Genomic DNA, 19,795 nt, shown 5'->3' with positions numbered 1-19,795 from the left:
TAAATGTGATTTTAAAAAGCTTTTGCAAGGAATTATACGTACTAAAATAATATCACTTACTGACATTAAATAGCAAACAACATATTTACCTAACATTAGAATTTATTTAATGAAAACATAGTAATTGTGTTCACAAAATTTAGTAATAAATTAAGCCACAAAATATCTGAATTTAACACAAGGTTTTATATAGTTTTATTCACATGTAGAATATGAAATTAGTTGTTACAAGGAATATGTAATGTCTTCAAACTACAAGAGAGGAGATTCCATCTGAACATTAGGAAGAACTTCCTGACTGTGAGAGCCGTTCAGCAGTGGAACTCTCTGCCCCGGAGTGTGGTGGAGGCTCCTTCTTTGGAAGCTTTTAAACAGAGGCTGGATGGCCATTTGTCAGGGGTGATTTGAATGCAATATTCCTGCTTCTTGGCAGGGGGTTGGACTGGATGGCCCATGAGGTCTCTTCCAACTCTTTAATTCTATGATTCTATGATTCTCTGGCCTAAAAAAGAGGAGGTGGGAGCCAGGAGGAAAAAAGGCTAGTTTTTGTCTCTAAAACAAATATTCATATGACAACATCATAAGAAATGCAGGGGTAGTAAATCGGCAGTTTTTGAAAGAACAACTTGTAAACAAATGAAATTCAATATTTGTATGTTATTTTCAAAAAGTAGTTTCAATCTGGCTTTGTTGGATGGGTTCATGAAACTGCACATTTTCTTGGGTCTGTGCCAGCATTACTCTCTGATCTCATCTTCTCTGTAAAAAGAAAGGCTGTCATTAGGGTTCAGAAAACTCCAGATGTCTGTAATCTGTGTCAGGTGTGAATGATTCCTTTAGGTTTGCACATAGCTAACATTACATTCAGTAGCCATTCAGCGATCTGTTTGGACACTACACAGTTAAAGCTAGTTAAAGCAAAGGCAATTACTACGATTTTTGAAATTGAAACAGATCCATCCCAAAGTTATCTAGTTCACTTTTACTGTGTACTTGGGTTATTTCAGTATTTATTAATCAGGCTTGTTGGGTTTCATCCCTGGACTGCACAAGTCTCCAGTCCCCAATAAATAGCTAGACTAGATAGGATTAGAGTAAGGGATTCCTCCCCCTACATTCCTATGCATGCTTATCCCAGAAGGGGCTTTGTCTTTACTCTGCTTGCTTGCCACTATCTCTCCCCACCCCCATCCCACTGAAGATGTAGCAATGAATCTCTGTGAGGGATGAAGTAACTTCCTCTTTAAAGGTATTTTGATTGCCCTGGGCTTTGGCCATGTGGCCATTCTCCTTAGCCCCTTCTTCTGCCTTTGTCTTCCTTCCAGTGAGGACGCATTTGCCATTCTCCAGGTAAAAATGTAGCTGCATGGATACTTTTGATATTTTATCCTTTAACCTTCCTTAGAAGATGAACTTAGTAAACTAGTTAGCTCCAAAACCCTTTTCTACCTAGAATGTTTTTTTTTACTTCAATAAATATTTTGAACCTAAACTTGCGACTCTGCAATGCTGTTGCCATCCTGTTGAATGGAAGTTAATCCTAACTCACCACATGTAAGTTTCTGCTGGTTATAAAGTGTGCTTCTGGCACTCTGCTATAGTTTTGGTAGAATCACCCCAGGTGAGGGTTATTTTTGAGACTAACAGCTCTGGTTCCCAACAAGGCTTGCAGCCACCTAATTTCTTGTACATATCAGTTTACACCAGATGTGGCTGGATTGCAACTCCCAGCAGCTTTAGATAGCATAGCCAGTGGTGAAGAACGCTGGTAGTTCAATGGAAGAATATTTTATTATTTATTTACAGCATTTATTTATTATTATTTACAGCATTTATATTCTGCCCTTCTCACTCCACAGGGGACTCAGGGCGGATTACAATATACACATATATGGCAAAATTCAATGCCAATTAGACATACAACATATATAGACATACACAGGGGCTATTTAACTTTTCTGGCCGCCAGGGGAGCTGTCGCTTTCATTGTCCATCTGCGACACCAATGAAGTACTTCCGCATTCCCCGCATGCTTTGCTGGAGTGCTTTTTGCTGGAGTCTTTTTTATGGCCTCATAAATTAGTTAAATTAGCCTCCCCACACATAGGTGGTACCTAATTTTCCTATTTGACAGATGCAACTGTCTTTCAGGTTGCAAAGGTCGACAACAAGCTACACAATTGGTTGGACACTCACTCCGACCCGGGCTGGCTTCGAACTCATTACCTTCTGGTCAGAGTGATCTTAATGCAGCTGACACTCAGCCAGGTGCGCCACAATCCTGGTGCTATTCTATTTTACATGTAAATAGAAGTTTAAGCTTCAGTTCTGTGTTTAATTGGAAATAAGTCCTACAGAACTCAATTGTGCTTACTTCTAAGTAAACATGATGAGAACTGTAGCATGTTCACAGTTGTAGGTCATTCTTCAGAAACAGTTACTGACTAAGATTTGGAGCAAATTTTGACCTGTACAGGCAGTTCAAGGAATCGCGCTCCCTCAAGCATACCAGTATATTTTTTTCTGGAAGTTAGACTGCTTCTTAATACCAATTGCTTACCAGCTAGTTGTTGGAGTCCAGCTCTCACCAGATCTTCATATAATTGCTTGATTGGATTCTGACCAGCAGTTAGGACACCATGTAACCAGATTAGAAGCATTCTGTGCCCGTGTTCCTTGTAGCTCTTTTTCCCTGGATGATCACATACAGAACGTGAGCTCAGTGTTCAAAAAGAGAAATATATTACATGATCTTTATCACAAAGCTTGCCAGTTAGGAAGTGCATGAAGTAGCCATTCTCTGTTTGTTATTTTATTCATTCTGTATCTAAACAGCAAAATCAGGTCCTAGGGCATTGAACAAAATAAACACCAGTAGTGTTTGAAGCACATAAACATCAGTCTATAAAGTTGAGTGGGAAAAAGCAACTCATCGGTCATCAAAAATGATACATCAACATTAAGCAATTGCCAACTCAAGTCTTCATTGTACTTTTCTCATTATAAGCTCTTGGAGAAGGACCTTGACATAATCTTAATCCACAAAGATTGGATTCTGAGGATAAATGGCTAATAATATTGGGGGGAGGTGGGTAGATATTAACCTTTTCTTCATAATTATAGTTTTTTTCAGAGTTAGGCAACATGAGGCCCTATAGACATTGTTCAACTGACTTCTCAGTTTCAACCAGGCAAGACCATTGGCTAAAAATCCCAATATTTACAATCTAAAACATTAGGAAGCCACAGTATTAGTTATACCTTATTTATACAGAGCTGGCCTTCTAGATGTGATTAGCCTGCAGTTCCCATCTTCCCTTACTGCTACCTATATTTAGAGATGAAATCAGGAATTTCCCCTCCTTCGGTCAAATGTTGATAACCCATAAAATCAATGGCATATATGGTGGCTTGGGATAAATAAACTCATTTAATTCCTCAATAGATTTATGGTCTGAGATGGAAATCTCAAAACTAAAAATTAGGGCTCATCATATTGGAACTGGAATGGGATAATTTATTGACTACATTTTCAGATTTAGTCTGCGTAGAGAACACATTCATCATAGTGTAAATGGGAAAGTACATTTGGTTCTTTAAAACACAATAAAACACACACTATTACATCTTTTCTACTAGATGCGATAGGACAAAACATTTTTGTGTGTGTCAGGAGCAAGTTGAGAAACTGCAAGTCCCTTCTGCTGTGAGAGAATTAGCCATCAGCAAGAACATTGCCCAGGGGACACCTGGATGTTTTACCATCCTGTGGGAGGGTTCTGATAAGCTGGAGCTGACAGATGGGTGCTCACCCCATTCCCCAGATTTGAATCACCAACGTTTTGGTCAGAAGTTCTGCTGGCACATGGGGGGGGGGGGGGGGTTAACCCATTGCACCACTGGGAGCTCTAGGACGAAACACTGAAAGCGTATGATTCTATGATCTGTCCCAAGATATGGATTACCTATTTCAGCCTTAATGTTTTTCTTTTTAAAACCTAGGTTGGGGTGAAAATTAAGTGAAATTGCTCAAGCAATAGAAACACTTTCTCCAGAATGTACAAGAAAAACCTTTAGATTGAATTTATTTTTGTATTTTCCTTTATCTAGAAAATCCAGTATGTTTACCTGTCCACTGCTCTTCAATAGCTTTGACCTGTTCATCTGTAAACATCCAGAATCGTGCCAGTTTTGTCCATTCACACATTTTTAATTGATTATAAGCAAGATTCCAAAGGGAGGAGCGGATCTGTTTGGTCTGCAAACTGTGATCTTGTTTGAAAGATAAGGTATCATTTGGCAGATCACTGTCACTATGGCAATGCTCCTGCAAAATAAAAAATACCTAGGTAAACAGCAAAAATTAGTCATGCTGCTTTTCCTATTAGGGGCTTTCCTGGATGATTTTACAACTTACCTGGATTTTAATGTAAACGTTTTACCAAGGCAAACCTGGACATTATAAAACAATTCACACCTGATTTGTTTAGTACTCCAAAAATTATCACTGTAAAGAGGTATACATATTTTTTCAGTATTCCAGATTGATCTATTAGCATAAACCAAATCTTAATTTGATCAAGGAAAATTACATATAATGGTTCTGAACAAATACTGTTGGCCATCCAATCTAGTTTTAAGCCACTGTTAACAGACTAATTCAAAAACAATCAAATGCAACCCTTGCCAAGCGGGAATCTGCAGCTATAGCACTCCTAAAAGTGTGTGTCCAACTTCTGCTTGAAGACTTCCAAAGATGGAGAGTTCGCCATCCTCTGAAGCAGTGTGTTATACCATTCTTTTCCAGCCCAAGCTTATATTGCACTGTGTATTGCAAATATGCAGCTGCAGCCAATGGGTTAAACCCTTATACCAACAGGACTAGTGACCAAAAGGTCGGTAGTTTGAATCTGGAGAGCGTAGTGAGCTCCCAACTATCAGCTCCAGCTTACCATGACAGAAGCCTCCCACAGGATGGTAAAACATCTGGGCATACCCTGGGCAACGTCCTTGCAGACGTCCAATTCTCACACCAGAAGCTACTTGCAATTTCTCAAGTCACTCCTGACACACACAAAAAAGCTGCAACTAAACACAAAGTTTGTTTCTATTATTCTATATCAGCTCTCCCTTTCCTCCTTTTTCCTTTGGCGATGAAGCTAAAAAAAAAAACTCTTTTCAACTAGATAGCTGACAACGAGGTAGGAAATCTGGCTGGGTGTAAAAAGACTTTGTAAAAAGGAGCTTCTTTGCTAGAGACTTTGTTAATCGAAGTTTCTACTGATAAAGCTCCCCTAGAGAAGGGGACTTTGTTCTACATCTAATTTTGTCCTTTCTGTAGTCATAAGGTACTGATGGTTATTTCCATGTCAGATCTATAGTAGCCCTGGTTGTGTGCAGAATCAGAATGAATTTATGCCACAACTGAGGCGCTATGATGATATCAGTGGAGTAAGTATTAGCACTTGAAATTAGTTCATATCCTCTTTCAGTCTTAATAAAACCATTTCCGCCATCTTTTCAATGCCTTCATAGTTAGGAAACTTGGATGTGCTGCCACTGGCCATCTCTATTACAGAGAGGAATGCTTTCCTAACACGTCATAGCTAGTATCTCACGGGGGGCATACACATGGGAAAGTCAGACTACACATGCAGAGTAAATTATTCTCTTTGCACAATGGTTGCATTCAACAACCAGCATTAGAAGAAGAACTGCAGAGATAGCGACGTTGCATACTACAATAGCAATTCCTGTTGTCCGCTGCAGTTGTGCATTTTGCATCATTCATTCTACATTGTTCATTGCACAATGGCACTCAGTCATTGAATGTATTCCATGCTATTCAGCATGAAGGTTGTATAATGGTCACATAGCGCAGCTCTGGCTGCTGATATTTGGGCTACATTGAGGGGATGTTGGATTTCAGCCCATCAAAAAGTTGCTATATGTTATTTCTTATTGCATGTATAATTATTGACTGGCTCCAACTACATAAAGTCAAAAGTAGCAATTGTTCTAGCACTTATTTATTATTAGGTTTCAACTCCCCCCCCCCCCCCTCATATGACTATCCACCCAAAGTATTTGTTTCCAGGAAGTATGCAAGAAAGACATTTAGTAATACTGGAGCTTGAACAGCAATAGCACATCTGGAACAGCAAAACATATAAGAGGCACACCCCTAACCACATCAAAGAAGTAAGCAATCCAAACCTTTCTCAGTGATTTGCAGGCTGAAAGACAGTGCAGCAACCACATTCGACAAAAGTTGGAAAACATGCTTACTTTCTGGAATTACAGCTTCCAGAATCTCCAGCCTGTATGTCCAACAGAATATATAAGATTTATATTCTACCCAAAACTGTGTGAAATGACCTGGGAGTGGGAGATGCCTTCATCTTCCAAAGACTATGTTCCATAACTAGACATATGATGGAACACAAAGCCAACGATGGGCGAAGGTGCAGTCTTTGCAACCTTTTGTAAGCAAGGGTGGGCAAAATCTAGAAGCAGATCTTGGACAATTTAAAGTAGAATAACAAGTGTTTCTTCTTCCTAGCTATTTAGTAGTAACTTCACTTTTTTTCTTTTTTGCAAAGAGTACTTGGTGTACAAGTGGAAACTGCACAAAAACTTGTCAGCTCAGTTCAGTAGGACTGAAAACAAAATTCCTAGTGTCATAGTTCCAGTGGGAAAAAAGGAGTTTTGAGAAAACTAAAGTCCACTACACCCTAAAATTAAAGGACTGCATTTTGACATCAAATATAAATGTTAAGAAATTCATACAGGGTATCAAATGTCTGAAATTTTCATTTTGACATCATGCTTATATGTATGTTTCTTTTGCAGCTCCTTCACATCAATAAACATGGGAATTTCAAATGACAGAGAATGTGGGAATGGGACAAAACTGCTCATTGGGATGGGATGAAACATATAACTCCAAACTATCCATGTAATAGCCGGATGGTTCTTCCAGCTAATACTGTTTTCACTTTATTCATGTACCCAGGTTACTTTTTCTTCAGGAGCTGTTTTCTGTTCACTGCCTAATTAAGCAGTTTCTGTTGTAAACACATTCAGATAGATATCTGGACAAGAATAACCAGGTGTCAAAAGAATTAACCCCCCTCTTGAGTACAGAACACGGCCTCCTTGTTCCTATGCCTCTTAATTTCATTTCCCTATATGGAATACTTTGCAGACCAAGCCTTCAATATATACTTCACACTCTGACAGAACACTATTTAAGTATTTAGTTCTAAAACTATTATCTGCTGGATCTGTACTTAAGTTCTCTTCTTGCTCTTCCCTCCACTCTCTGTTTTAGCCGTTAGGAAAAAAAAGAAGAGACCCAGGTATGCTAGATCCAGAATGAAAACCTAGGCATCTCTGCAGCAAAAGGGTAGATTCTTCAATCTCTCCCTTACTCTGAATCATGTGAATATTTTGGCATGTTGTTACCTAAGCTTCTTCCACACAGCTCAGATAGCTGTTTTTATTTCTTCCAACCAACTTATGTAGGTCTGCCTAAATATCCTAAAGTCATCAGATCCTGACTGATCTTGGAAGCTAAGCAGGATCAATTCTGATTGGAAACCATTGATAATATCAGGTGCCATATACTATATTGCAGAGTCACTTCTGAATATTCCTTGCCTAAGAAAATCCTATACAATTCATGAGGTCACATACTGCAAAAAAAATCTGTCTCAACAGATGGTGAACAAATTGGGTTGCTTCTTACCTGTTTCCAGGTGTAATATCGCTCTGCTTTTATGATCATATCAACAATCAAGGCAAGATTGCTCCTGGCAGCTACAGCTAAGGCCGTCTTTCCTTGCTGAAAATGCAAACAGAAGCAGGCAAAGAAATGTAGGCCATAAGTCAGAAGGAGTAATAAGCAAAATCTATAGTTATATGTGCAACAACTATACTCTTTGACTGTACCGATTTGACAGGGACAGACCCAGTTAATCCTCTGTCATCTTGCATTTTCGGGTGCTATCAGTACATCCCAGTTTATGTCTCATACTTCCCCTGTTGTCCTCAGCTTACTTTCACTGACACAAACTGAGTTTGTACTGCAAACGTAATCTGCACTCAGTTAACCAAGCAGAGAGAGGCAATGGGTGGGCAGAAGTCTTGCCCTTCTAAGTAGGCTCTGGCAAAACCAAATTGCTGCAGCCTCTCCAAGATACCTTATTAACAATTTTTGCCATCTTGATCGCATTCACTGTCCTGGGTTTCACCTGTGGAATGTTGAAGTTATGAACTACTATCTCTTCATGACATGCAGAATCCAATGGGGGCTGAGTGCTCAATTTAATAAGTATCCCACACTTTTAAAAATGAAAAAGGATGCTACCCTCATTGGCAGCTGTGAGTATAGCAACATAAACTGGGCTTTACTCATCATAAAGAGCATCTTCTCCAATTCAAATGCAACAAATTCTCATGGTATTAGTCTGGCAATGCAATAATAACAAAAACCATCTTAATGTTGTTTTAGGGTTGCCAAAAGGGAACGAGACCATGTGTTTATAACAGTTGCATTGAAAAGGCAAGTTAGAATCATTGAATCATTGAGTTGTAAGAGACATCATGGGCCATCCAGTTCTACCCCCTGCCAAGAAGTGCAAGTGTTGTTCATCACACAACCAGTAACCAATCAACATACAACAATTAAAGGTAAAAGTCCTCTCCAGTTTTCACTCTAAAGGTAAAGGTAAAGGTTTCCCCTTGACATTAAGTCTAGTCGTATCCAACTCGGGGGGAGGGGGCTGTTTATCTCCATTTCTAAGCTGAAGAACCGTCGTTGTCCGTAGACACCTCCTAGGTCATGTGGCCAGCATGACTGCATAGAGTGCCATTACCTTCCTGCTGAAGTGGTACCTATTGATTTAATCACATTTTCATGTTTTCGAACTGCTAGGTTGGCAGAAATTGGAGCTTACCCCACTCCGTGGATTTGGACTGCCAACCTTTCAGTCAGCAAGTTCCGCAGCTCAGTGGTTTAACTTGCTACCCCACCATGACCCCTTAGTTTTCACTCTAGCAGTCCAAAAATGTGTGTGAAAATCGCTGACTTCACTGAATATATAAAATGTTATCTCGATCGGCAGGTGTACATACACATGCTTGGGTGGCAGGATTATAAAAAGCAATAGATGGAGGCCAAAAATAAAACCTCCTTGGAAAAAATTAAGCTTACTACAAACCCAAGTCAGTATAATTCAGATCTTTAGCTGTCCCCAAGAGCTTTAATTGATACACCTTTGTAAATAAATAAGTCTCTGTTTACAGCTGTAGCTTTCATAGTGCCGCATTGCAATCAATTTCCATTATGTTAGAGACTGGCTGTTTTGGGAAGGAAGGACATTCCTGGTATTGACAGTTCATGGCCATACATGTTGTTTGCAACTTACTGGGTTGCCTCTGTAATCCTTTTATGTCAGTGGATTTACACTGGGAACAGCTGCTCACAGCGTTAATTCTTCCAAGGTTTCATGTGCCAGGAGGGCTTAAGCAGTGAGAGCGAAACACACCCCTTGCAAATAAAGACAAGATGTACCCAATTTGGAACCTGCACAGCAAGGCAGGAGCAAAGATGGAGGGTGCATGTACACTGTAGAATGAATACAGTTTGACAACATTTTAACTCCCATGGCTCAATGGTATGGAAACATGGGAGCTGTAGTTTGCTGAGGCACTAGCATTATTTGACAGGGAAAGCTGAAGACCTTGAAAAATTACTATTCCCAACAATCCATGGCATTGAGCCATGATAGTTAAAGTGGTGTCAAACTGAAGTCATTCTACAATTAACTGCATTGAACTGTATTTTATGGCAGTGTGGATTAATATAATTCCTTTCAGTACGGTTCAATCTGCATTATATGATAGTATACTGCCCATTATAATGCAGTTCAAACTGGATTGGATGACAGTGTAGATGGGGCCTGAGTTTTCCTTCTCTAAGAAAACCCTAGGAAATTCACAGAGGTCTCCATAAGATGCAAAGCAACCGAGAGGCATGCACAAACCATTGGTAACCTGGAAAACAACAATTGCTATAATTTCAGAACAATATCAACAGAAAGCAAACACTGTTTGAATGATAAAACTCAAACATGGTTGTGAAATGGCTCTAAAAGAGTCAGAACAAATAGTTTTTCCCCCAAAGCACAATGATTACTTTATATAAATTCAGTTTTATGAATAGAACAAACATTGTATTTTATGCTTTGACCTTCCAGACAATCATTTGACTAAATCAATGCCAGGCGACTGCAAGTTTCAAGAAAGAGACTATTATTTCAAATTAGGAATTTCTGAAAGGAGCAATTTGTTCCAAAATACCAACACATGTAGGATAATAACTACATCTTCACAGAAATATGAACAGTGGAAAGTACCTTGTCCACAATGTTGAGGTCACAACCTCTCTTGAGAAGCATTTCAATCACTTCCACATTTCCAAGGTCTGCTGCCAAGTGTAATGGTGATTGTTGCCTCTTGTTTATGGAAATAAGGTGTGGTAATAGAGGAAAAGAAAAAAACGGCTCCATTAATAAAGACATGATTTATTTTTAAGGATAATCATCAGAGAGAAAAAATGTAAGCAATAATTGTTGGGTTTCATCCAGCAGCGATAATACAACTACTCTCTCCCATAACCCTTATCATGAACTGAGAAAAATCCCTTATTTGGGGAGATATCCTTTCTTAAGGAGGCTATAATATCCCTCTACTTGCTGTCCTTCTATTAGTAGACAAAGATATTGTTGTTGTTGTTGTTGTTGTTATTGAAGCAGAATTTTCAGGAAAGTTTAAAAACATGGCATTATATTAAATGTCCTTTGACAAGGAGCTGGCCACTTGGAGTGCCTCTAATATTGCTATAAAGAGATCCTCCATTGTGTATATATGTGTTTGCATATAGATAGATAGATAGATAGATAGATAGATAGATAGATAGATAGATAGTGTCAGAAGAGAATTGATGATACAGTTATAATGTATGGAAAAACCACAAAGTTAAAAACTTGGTATTATACTAAATATTCTTTGAGTGCTTCTGGTGTCACTGTAAGAAGATCCTCCATTGTGCATGTGGCAGGACTCAGACTGCATTGTAATATGTAGTCTGTGGTTTGCTCTTCTCCACACTCACATGTCATGGACTCCACTTTGTGGCCCCATTTCTTAAGGTTGGCTCTGCATCTCGTGGTGCCAGAGCAGTCTGTTTAGCACCTTCCAAGTCGCCCAGTCTTCTGTGTACCCAGAAGGGAGTCTCTCATTCAGTATCACTCATGGCCTGAGGTTTTGTGTTTTAGCCTGCCACTTTTGGACTCTTGCTTGCTGAGGTGTTCCTGTGAGTATCTCTGTAGATCTTAGAAAGCTATTTCTTGATTTAAGACATTGGTGTGCTGGCTGATATCCGAACAGAGGATGAGCCAGAGATGTCACTGCCTTGGTCCTTTCATTATTAGCTGCTACTTCCCAGTGGATGTCAGTGGTGTAATACCGGCTAAACAGTGCAATTTCTCTGAGAATGCCTGCCATAAATGTGGGCAAAACATCAGGAGAGGATGTGTCTGAATCATGGCCATACAGCCCAGAAAATTCACCACAACCCAGTGATTCTGGCCATGAAAGCCTTCGACAACACATTACTGCTTAACTGTTCTTATGGTTATTGTGTGTCTTTTTTGACTTATGATGATCTTATCATAGGGTTTTCTTGACAAGATTTTTTTTAGAGGAGTTTTGCCATTACCTTCCTCTGTGGCTGAGAGTGTGTGACTTGCCAAAGGTTAGTCTGTGGGTTGCCATGGCTGAGTGGGGATTCAAATCCTGTTCTACAGAGTAATAGTCCAATGTTCAGTTCTTACACCAGTGCTGACACCCTTCCAATACCAGCTTCAGGAAATACATCAAACAGATCTTGGCAATTGCTTGATTCTATTTTATTTATTAAACATATTGTACTTGTTTTGATTGTTGGTTGGCAAAAAAGCAAGGTATAAAGATGATGATCACCATCATCTTTTCTACTGCCCATAGAATCATAGAATTGGAAGAGACCTCATGGGCCATCCAGTCCTGCCAAGAAGCAAGAAAATTGTTTTCCAAGGACTCCCAACAGATGGCCATCCAGCCTCTGCTTAAAAGCCTCCAAAGAAGGAGTCTCCATCACACTCCCGGGGCAGAGAGTTCCACTGCTGAATAGCTCTTACCATTAGGTGGAATGCCCAGAGCAACTTTTCAGAAGACCAGAGGGAATCAATAAATATTTTTCCTATCCTGTTTTGCTCTAAAATATTCCACTCCAGATTGGAATATCTCTGTGAATGGATATAATTCTTCCCTTGCCTTAAGGAAAGATGCTGGGTTCAAGCCACTATCTATTATTTCAAACATTTCTCCTCTACAGTACAAAGGAAAATAACTTGCATCTCTGCATAATCTGTGTTATGTAACGTGTTTAGTGTTTACACTTAAACACATAGGAGACTGTCTTCCCTCAATAAGGTTTGCTCCAAAAGAGCTTCATTGCTGTTTTGGGTGAAGCATATTTATGTTAATCATGATTACAGATGGCAATTGCACTTGACTTGCTGCTGTTACAAAGTGAAGTGGAAGAATGCCACTTGCAGAAATCAAACTGGAGAGAGCCATCCTCCAGCACTTATGAGTTAAATTCCTCGTAGCAGAAACGCCTCGCTTCATTTCATTCAATGATCAACTAACAGAAGGGTGTGGAGAGGTTCTGCACGTAAGAGGCCTATCATTTCAATGATATATTCCTCTCTTGTTCACTCCATGTCCAATAAACTGCATTATTCAGTCCCTGGGAACTAGTTCATCACGTCCGCAAGCAAACAGCCAGGCAGGCGCACATGTCCTGTTCATCACATATGGAAAGCATCAGGTTGGAGAAGCCTAGTTTGTTATGTAATGTCTTCTGCCAGAAAACACTGGGGTTGAACAAGTACAATGCTATCATTATGGAAGTCTGCTTAGGATGACAACATTTCAAATGGTTCTATCCACTTTCATTCAGCAGCCACTTGTTTTGCTCCATCATATTACCATCGTTAGCTTTAGTCTCTGCAATCCTGACATGACCCAATGTAGATCGCTGCCTTACTTTTTCCCCCAGAGGCAAGATAGAAGAAGCAATGCTAATTGATTCTGAGTCACTTTGGAGAGAGGTTATTCCTCCCCAGTGACCCTGATCAAAGTTTTATCGTCCCCATCACTTATGATAAAACAGCAAGCTGGAAAGGTCCAGGGCAGCTGGGGGAAGAAAGAAGGCTAATGGTGGCTGTGACTGTTGCTTTACTACCACCATTAGCAACAGTAAAGCAGAAACTACTATGTAAGAAAATAAAAGAGCAATATAGTTTTTGAGCATTGATGGGGAGGGGAGTATTGGAGATTGGAGCAGAGAGAGTCTGTGTTCTGGGAGCTACAGCGCAGGTTGTTAATCCTTGCTCCAGACAGATTTGATCAATGGGTTGCTGTGAGTTTTCCAGCTGTATGGCCATGTTCCAGAAGCATTCTCTCCTGAAGTTTTGCCCACATCTATGGCAGGCATTCTCAGAGGTTCTGAGGTCTGTTGAAAACCAGGCAAGTGGGGTTTATATATCTGTGGAATGACCAGGGTGAGAGAAAGAACTCTTGTCTGTTTGAGGCAAGTGTGAATGTTGCAACTGGCCACCTTGATTAGCATTGAATAGCCTTGCAGCTTCAATGCGTTGCTGCTTCCTGCCCAAGGGAATACTTTATTGGGAGGTGTTAGCTTGGTTTCCTGTCTGGAATTCCTCTGTTTTCTGATTGTTGTTATTTATCTACTGTCCTGATTTTTGAGTTTTTAAAAAAAATACTGGTAGCCAGATTTTGTTAATTTTCATAGTTTCCTCCTTTCTGTTGAAGGAAGGCATGGCCATACAGCCAGGAAAACTCACAACAACCCAGTGATTTTGGCCAAAAACACCTTTGACAATGCAGATTTGATCAATCTTGGGGTCACAAAGAATTTTGCAACAGTAAACGGTTTCTGATCACCGCCTGTTTACAAGAATCTGTTAGCAACAATGTGTAGTGCTTAAAGTGGTCTATGCAGAAAATGCTTCAGCTGGACTCAATGAAAAGAAAAATCAGCCTGTTTAGCAAGCCTTGCAAATGCTGGCTTATTATCAGTATATGTCTGATTTTTAGACCTATTGTATATACCTATATACCTGGAGTCACAAAAATATTTCTCAGGCAGAAAGTGTAGTGAGAGGAAAAGGTTAAAGAAGCCCTGAACTAAGGTATTAAAACCTGCAAGTGTGGTGAAATCCAATAGTTTTGTTTGGTAACATTACTGTAAACTAAGGAAACAGGTCTGACTTAAAACACACCAAGAAAATGATAATTTCCACATCTTATCTTTAGTAGGGTTGGGTTTAATCCCTGGTCTGCACAAATCTTTTGTGTCATCAAGTTTCCAGTCCTCAATGAGTAGCTAAGCCAGAGACAGGGCTAAGCTGAGGGACTCCTTCCCCCACATTCCTATGCATGTTTCCCTAAAGATCTTGGTCTTTCCGCTTCACTGCTAGCCACTCTCTCCTCCCCCTTTGGTGACGTGGAATTCTCTGAGGGAACTTCCTCTTTAAGTTTGAAACTGCCCTGAGTTGACCATGTGGTTTCTCCACCATTTTCCAGTCTCTTTTGCCTTTTCTTCCTTCCAGTAAAGACACATTTTGCCTCTCTAGGCAAAATGTAGCTGCATGGATTTTTTTACCTTTTCTCTTCTTTAGAACAAAAACAAAACTTTATTTATATACTGTTCTATCTCCCCGTGGGGACTCAGAGCGGTTTCCAAGTAACATCATCAATACATACAAAGTAAACAACATAAACATAAAATTAACAAGACAATGTAAGCATAAAAAATCACAACAGCACATATATATTTAAAATAATCCTGCCTGTTCAAGGCAATTTAAAAGGCCAGGCCAAGGCTAGTGCAATTTGTAGAGGGCCCAGAAAATTAGGTGCAATGCTATAGCAGGCAAAAACAATAATAGGTAAAGTCTATGGCTATTCATTTCCGGGGCCTAATAGGAGGGAGTAACCTGGGTAATTGGTAGGAAAAGATATGGCCATATTCAACAGTGTCTGGGGCTGAGCTAGAACTAGTCATTCTCAAAGGTTTGTTTAAACCACCAGGTCTTCAGGCTCTTACGAAAAGAGGGGAGGGATGGGGCCTGTCTTATTTCTCTAGGAAGGGCATTCCAGAGGCAGGGGGCCACCACCGAAAAGGCCCTCTCTCCTGTCCCCATCAACCGTGCTTGTAACGGCGGTGAGAGCAAAAAGAGGGCCTCCCCGGAAGATCTTAAAGTTCACGCCAGTTTATAGAGGGAGAGGTGATCGCAAAGATAAGCGGGGAGAATTAGTGAGCTAGTTAGCTCCACAACCTTTTCTATCAATAATGTATTTTACTTCAACTAAATTTTTGAACCTAAAGTTCTGACTCTGCAATTCTAAGCCATCCAGAAGAATAGAAGCCTATCTCAGTTCAGCACACGTTAATTTCTTCTGGCTATGAAGTTTACTTGTGGTACTCTAATATATTTATGGTGGAATCACCCCAACTGAGGGTTATTTTTCAGCCTATCAGCTCAGATTCCCCAACATATAAGTTTAAGAGCAATTATTTGTCCACAAGCAGAATCAACAGAATTGACACGAGTGTTGATTTATGTCTTTGATTCAATGAATTTTCTCTAGTTGGTATTAACAATTCGATATTCTAAAGAGAAGGAGGAGAAAAGGTAGAAATAGAAATAACCTTCCATCTTAAAACTATACGTCTCTAAGGACAATTGCTCACCTGGTTGAGAGAGTTTATGTCATGGCCGACGTCTATTAAATTATTCACCACGGATAAGCTGTTTTTTATGATGGCCAAATGGAGAGGAGAATTCTTTTGCTGCAAACAGAAGAAAAATCAAAACAGTTACTCCAAGTATTGTGTTGTGGAAGGCTTTCATGGCCAGCATCACTAGGTTGCTGTGAGTTTTCCAGACTGTATAGCCATGTTCCAGAAGCATTCTCTTCTGATGTTTCTCCCACATCTATGGCAGGCATCCTCAGAGGTTGTGAGGTTTGTTGGAAACTAGGCAAGTGAGGTTTATATATCTGTGGAATGTCCAGGGTGGGAGAAAGATCTCTTGTCTATTTGAGGCAAGTGTGAATGTTGCAATTGGCCACCTTGATTAGCATTCAGTGGCCTTGTAACTTCAAAGCCTGACTGGTTGCTGCTTGGGGGATTCTTTGTTGGGAGATGTTAGCTGGCCCTGATTGATTGTTGTCTCGAATTCCCCTGTTTTTTTAAAAGTTGTTCTTTATTTACTGTCCTGATTTTAGAGTTTTTAAAATACTGGTAGCCAAATTTTGTTCATTTTCATGGTTTCTTCCTTTCAGAATGCACATATGATAAAGAACAAGACGCACAATGAGAAAAATAGAAAATTATAGACAACTTGTACAGTTTGATACAGCCTGAAACTTGAAAAACACAAATTAGGGTACAACATCAAGGAGGAATATAAACTCATTTATATTCCCAGCCTTTACTTCTTTGTGAAACATTACCAGAGCAACTCCTCAAATGAATTTCTTTTTGCACTTTTTTTTCCATCTTAGCCATATATACGGCATGACAATATTAGAAGCAATCGTAGATTCTGTCTGTTGAAATGAACTGGGATGAACCTTATCTATCATTAACAGCTAGTGAGAAATAGCATAAACAACATTATACTTCATGGTTGGCAAAGATTTTAAAATGTGACAAAAATATTTTAATAGTCAACAAAATATGTTACTTGGATGATACCAGCAAAGTAATATTCAATGCAGATTAGCTTGCATATAGTCTCTGCTCCAAATATGCAAGGATATTAAAACTCCTCTCTCCCACAAACATGTTAATTTAACACATACAATTTATTCTGAGAAAAAAGATTGTAGCATATTTTTTTCTTTAAAAAGAGTATCACTTTTCTGTGAAAATTCCTAGTGCATCATACATTATGTGGGTCTTCAACCTATGGTTTTAGGCTGCAATCCTGCACACAATCACCTCACTACCTCTGAGGATGTTTGCCATAGATGCAGGCAAAACGTCAGGAGAAAATGCCTCTAGAACATGGCCATATAGCCCGAAAAAAACTACAACAACCCACTGCACACAATTGTCCCATGCATGGGATACTATACAAGTTTGCTTGACCTGTGTTCGTCTTAGCTTGTTAAACAGACTAAGACCCACATCCCTTTAACTTGCACCCAATTGGGTTTAAGAAACGCCTCTCCCCGAAAACCCACGCTTTTGGGGGGGGGGGGTATCTAGATGCCCCGTCGAATCTTCCAGCGGGGCACTCAAACACAAAAGAACCCCCCCCCCCAAAAAAAGGGTAAGAAAGTAAAAATATTACTTACCTGACCGCCATGAAAGTGTTGCCAGCCTTCTCCTGGCATGTAGAAATGACGTGCAAAGAGAAGGGGCATGGAGCAATTTTCCTCTACAACCCTCCTCTCCCGGCACATCATTTCTACGCACCAGGAGAGGGCTAGAAGCACTTTAATGGTGGCTGGGTAAATATATTTTACTTTTTTTCCCCTTCCAAAAATGGAGTAGGCAGATCAAAAGACAACCTGGCAAAATGGCACTACCTAGAAGAATCCTCCACCTTGTGCGACTATGGAGCAGAACAAACAACTCGGCACCTGTATGCTTGTTCACAATGCCCTGCCTCATTCACAGAGGAGTTTAATCCTTGTGCCGGCAGCAGGACTGCTGACCCAAAGGGGGTGAGCTCCCATCTGTCTGCTCCAGTTTCTCATGTGAGGACATGGGAGAAGCCTCTCATAGGATGGTAAAACATCCAGGCATCCTTCGGCAACGTCCTTGCAGACAGCCAATTCTCTCACACCAGAAGTGACTTGCAGATCCTCAAGTCACTCCTGACATGGAAAAAAAAAACAGAGGAAGAACTGTTTAAAGCTACATACAATTTGGTTGCTGTTGCCCATTTTTGACCTAAAACTATTTAGCCGCTTGTGTTCTCTCTATTTTATCAGTTTTATACTTGTTTATTTATGCAATGCTTTTGCTAAAAATAAATAAAATCAAGGAATACGTTTCAAAATAAGGGATACTATTACTGAGTCCTATGAAGCTCAGGTCCAGACTATCTGAAGGACCACATTCTCCCTTGCAAACCTTCTTGTGTTTTGAGATCTTTTGGGGAAGGCCCTCTCTCTGTCCTTCCACCTTTGCAGATATGCCTGGTAACAACATGGACCTGTTTTGTTCTGCTCCCAGTTCTGGAACTCCCTAACCAGGAAAGCCTTTCTATATCTGATGGTCTTTGATAAATTTTTAAAAAGAGCAATAGGTTTGTATAATGTGATGGACTTTTATATGTTGCTGTTTCTATTTCTAATGGTTTCTATTTTTAACCAATTTTTTTGATAGCTTAATTGATTTTTCAATTTTGTAGGGTGTAAATTTCTCCCTATTTGTTCTAACAGTGGTGAGTCACCTTGAGTTACACACTGGAAAAAGCTGGAATTATGATGATGGTGGTGGTGACAATGACAATAATAACAATGTTTGAAAAAGTTGACGCCAATAGGCACGATCTTGCCAGAATAAATTACATTTAACATTCATTGATTTCTGTAAAACAACCAGGCAGATGCTTAACACTCTCCCACTGACATTAGCACACATTGAAATGCCTGGATTTAATGTCTTTCTTCTCATTATTTATTAACCGTGGTTCTTCTTTTATGTCTTGAATTAGGCAAATTTCAGTTACCAGCAATTGTCCATGAAATTAGGGTGGGGGGGGGGGGAACTCACCTCAGGTTGAGCCTCCAAATTTATATTTTTACTTGTAAGATAAGTGACCAAAGATGTATGTCCATTCTGGGTTGCGATGTGTAATGCATTTGTATTGTGCTAGAAAAAAGACAATGGAGAGAGGGGAAAGTATTTTAAATCACAGTTGTCCATTCTATCTAAAAGGTATTTATTTTATATTTTTTATTTACAGTATTTATATTCCATCCTTCTCACCCCAAATGGGACTCAGGGCGGATAACAGAACACATACACAGCAAACATTCAATGCCGTTAAATAGGCAGGACAGACAACAGATAGACGTATATGTCGGCATTTTCCCCAACTTCGGCATTCTGGAGGTTGTGCTTGATTCTGGCCAGAGGGGAGTGCTGTCTCTACATCCTCTATGATGGAGAGCCCTTGATCACAGATTTCCTCTTTCCTCTGATCACTGGCATTTTTCTGGTATTTCCTTTTTATGGTGCCGAAAAATACCTCCCTGCTTAAGCAGTACATAATTTCTCTACTCACAGCCCACAGCTGTTTTCGAACTGCTTAGTTGGACAGTTAGCTGGGCTGAATGTCGGGTGCTCACCCCAACCCAGGCTTCAAACTGCCAACCTTTCGATTGGTGTAATCTATTGCTGCTGTTGATTAACCAACTGTGCTAAAGCCCGGCCCAGGTAAACTGTACAATTGATTCTCCACATCTATGGGCTCTGGATCTGAGGATTCAAGAAATTGTGGCTCTTTTTTAAAAAAAATAAACAAACAAAAACCAACCCTTGACTTTGCTACACACCGACAACTACACTGGTGGGCTGTGTACGGATTTCTCAGATCCTCAGACTCTCTATCGAAAGTCTTTGATTTTTTTT

At 39.8% G+C, this 19,795-nt stretch overlaps 1 protein-coding gene across 1 annotated transcript in view; it reads right to left on the bottom strand.

The window, feature by feature from the left end:
- Positions 1-262: 262 nt before the first annotated feature.
- The window catches only part of ANKDD1B (ankyrin repeat and death domain containing 1B), a 41,391-nt gene continuing 21,858 nt past the window's right edge, over positions 263-19,795 (bottom strand). Inside the window, exons 9-15 of the mRNA XM_060760812.2 lie at positions 18,935-19,033; positions 15,893-15,991; positions 10,422-10,520; positions 7,751-7,846; positions 4,129-4,327; positions 2,561-2,692; positions 263-759 (exon numbers count right to left, since the gene is read on the bottom strand). Of these exons, the coding sequence (XP_060616795.2) occupies positions 701-759; positions 2,561-2,692; positions 4,129-4,327; positions 7,751-7,846; positions 10,422-10,520; positions 15,893-15,991; positions 18,935-19,033 (783 nt within the window). The 3' untranslated portion in view covers positions 263-700. The remainder of the gene's footprint in view (positions 760-2,560; positions 2,693-4,128; positions 4,328-7,750; positions 7,847-10,421; positions 10,521-15,892; positions 15,992-18,934; positions 19,034-19,795) is intronic.

This window comes from Anolis sagrei, chromosome 2 (genome assembly GCF_037176765.1).
Source record: "Anolis sagrei isolate rAnoSag1 chromosome 2, rAnoSag1.mat, whole genome shotgun sequence".
Classification (NCBI taxonomy): Eukaryota; Metazoa; Chordata; class Lepidosauria; order Squamata; family Dactyloidae; genus Anolis; species Anolis sagrei.
This window is presented reverse-complemented; position numbering and strand designations above follow the sequence as displayed.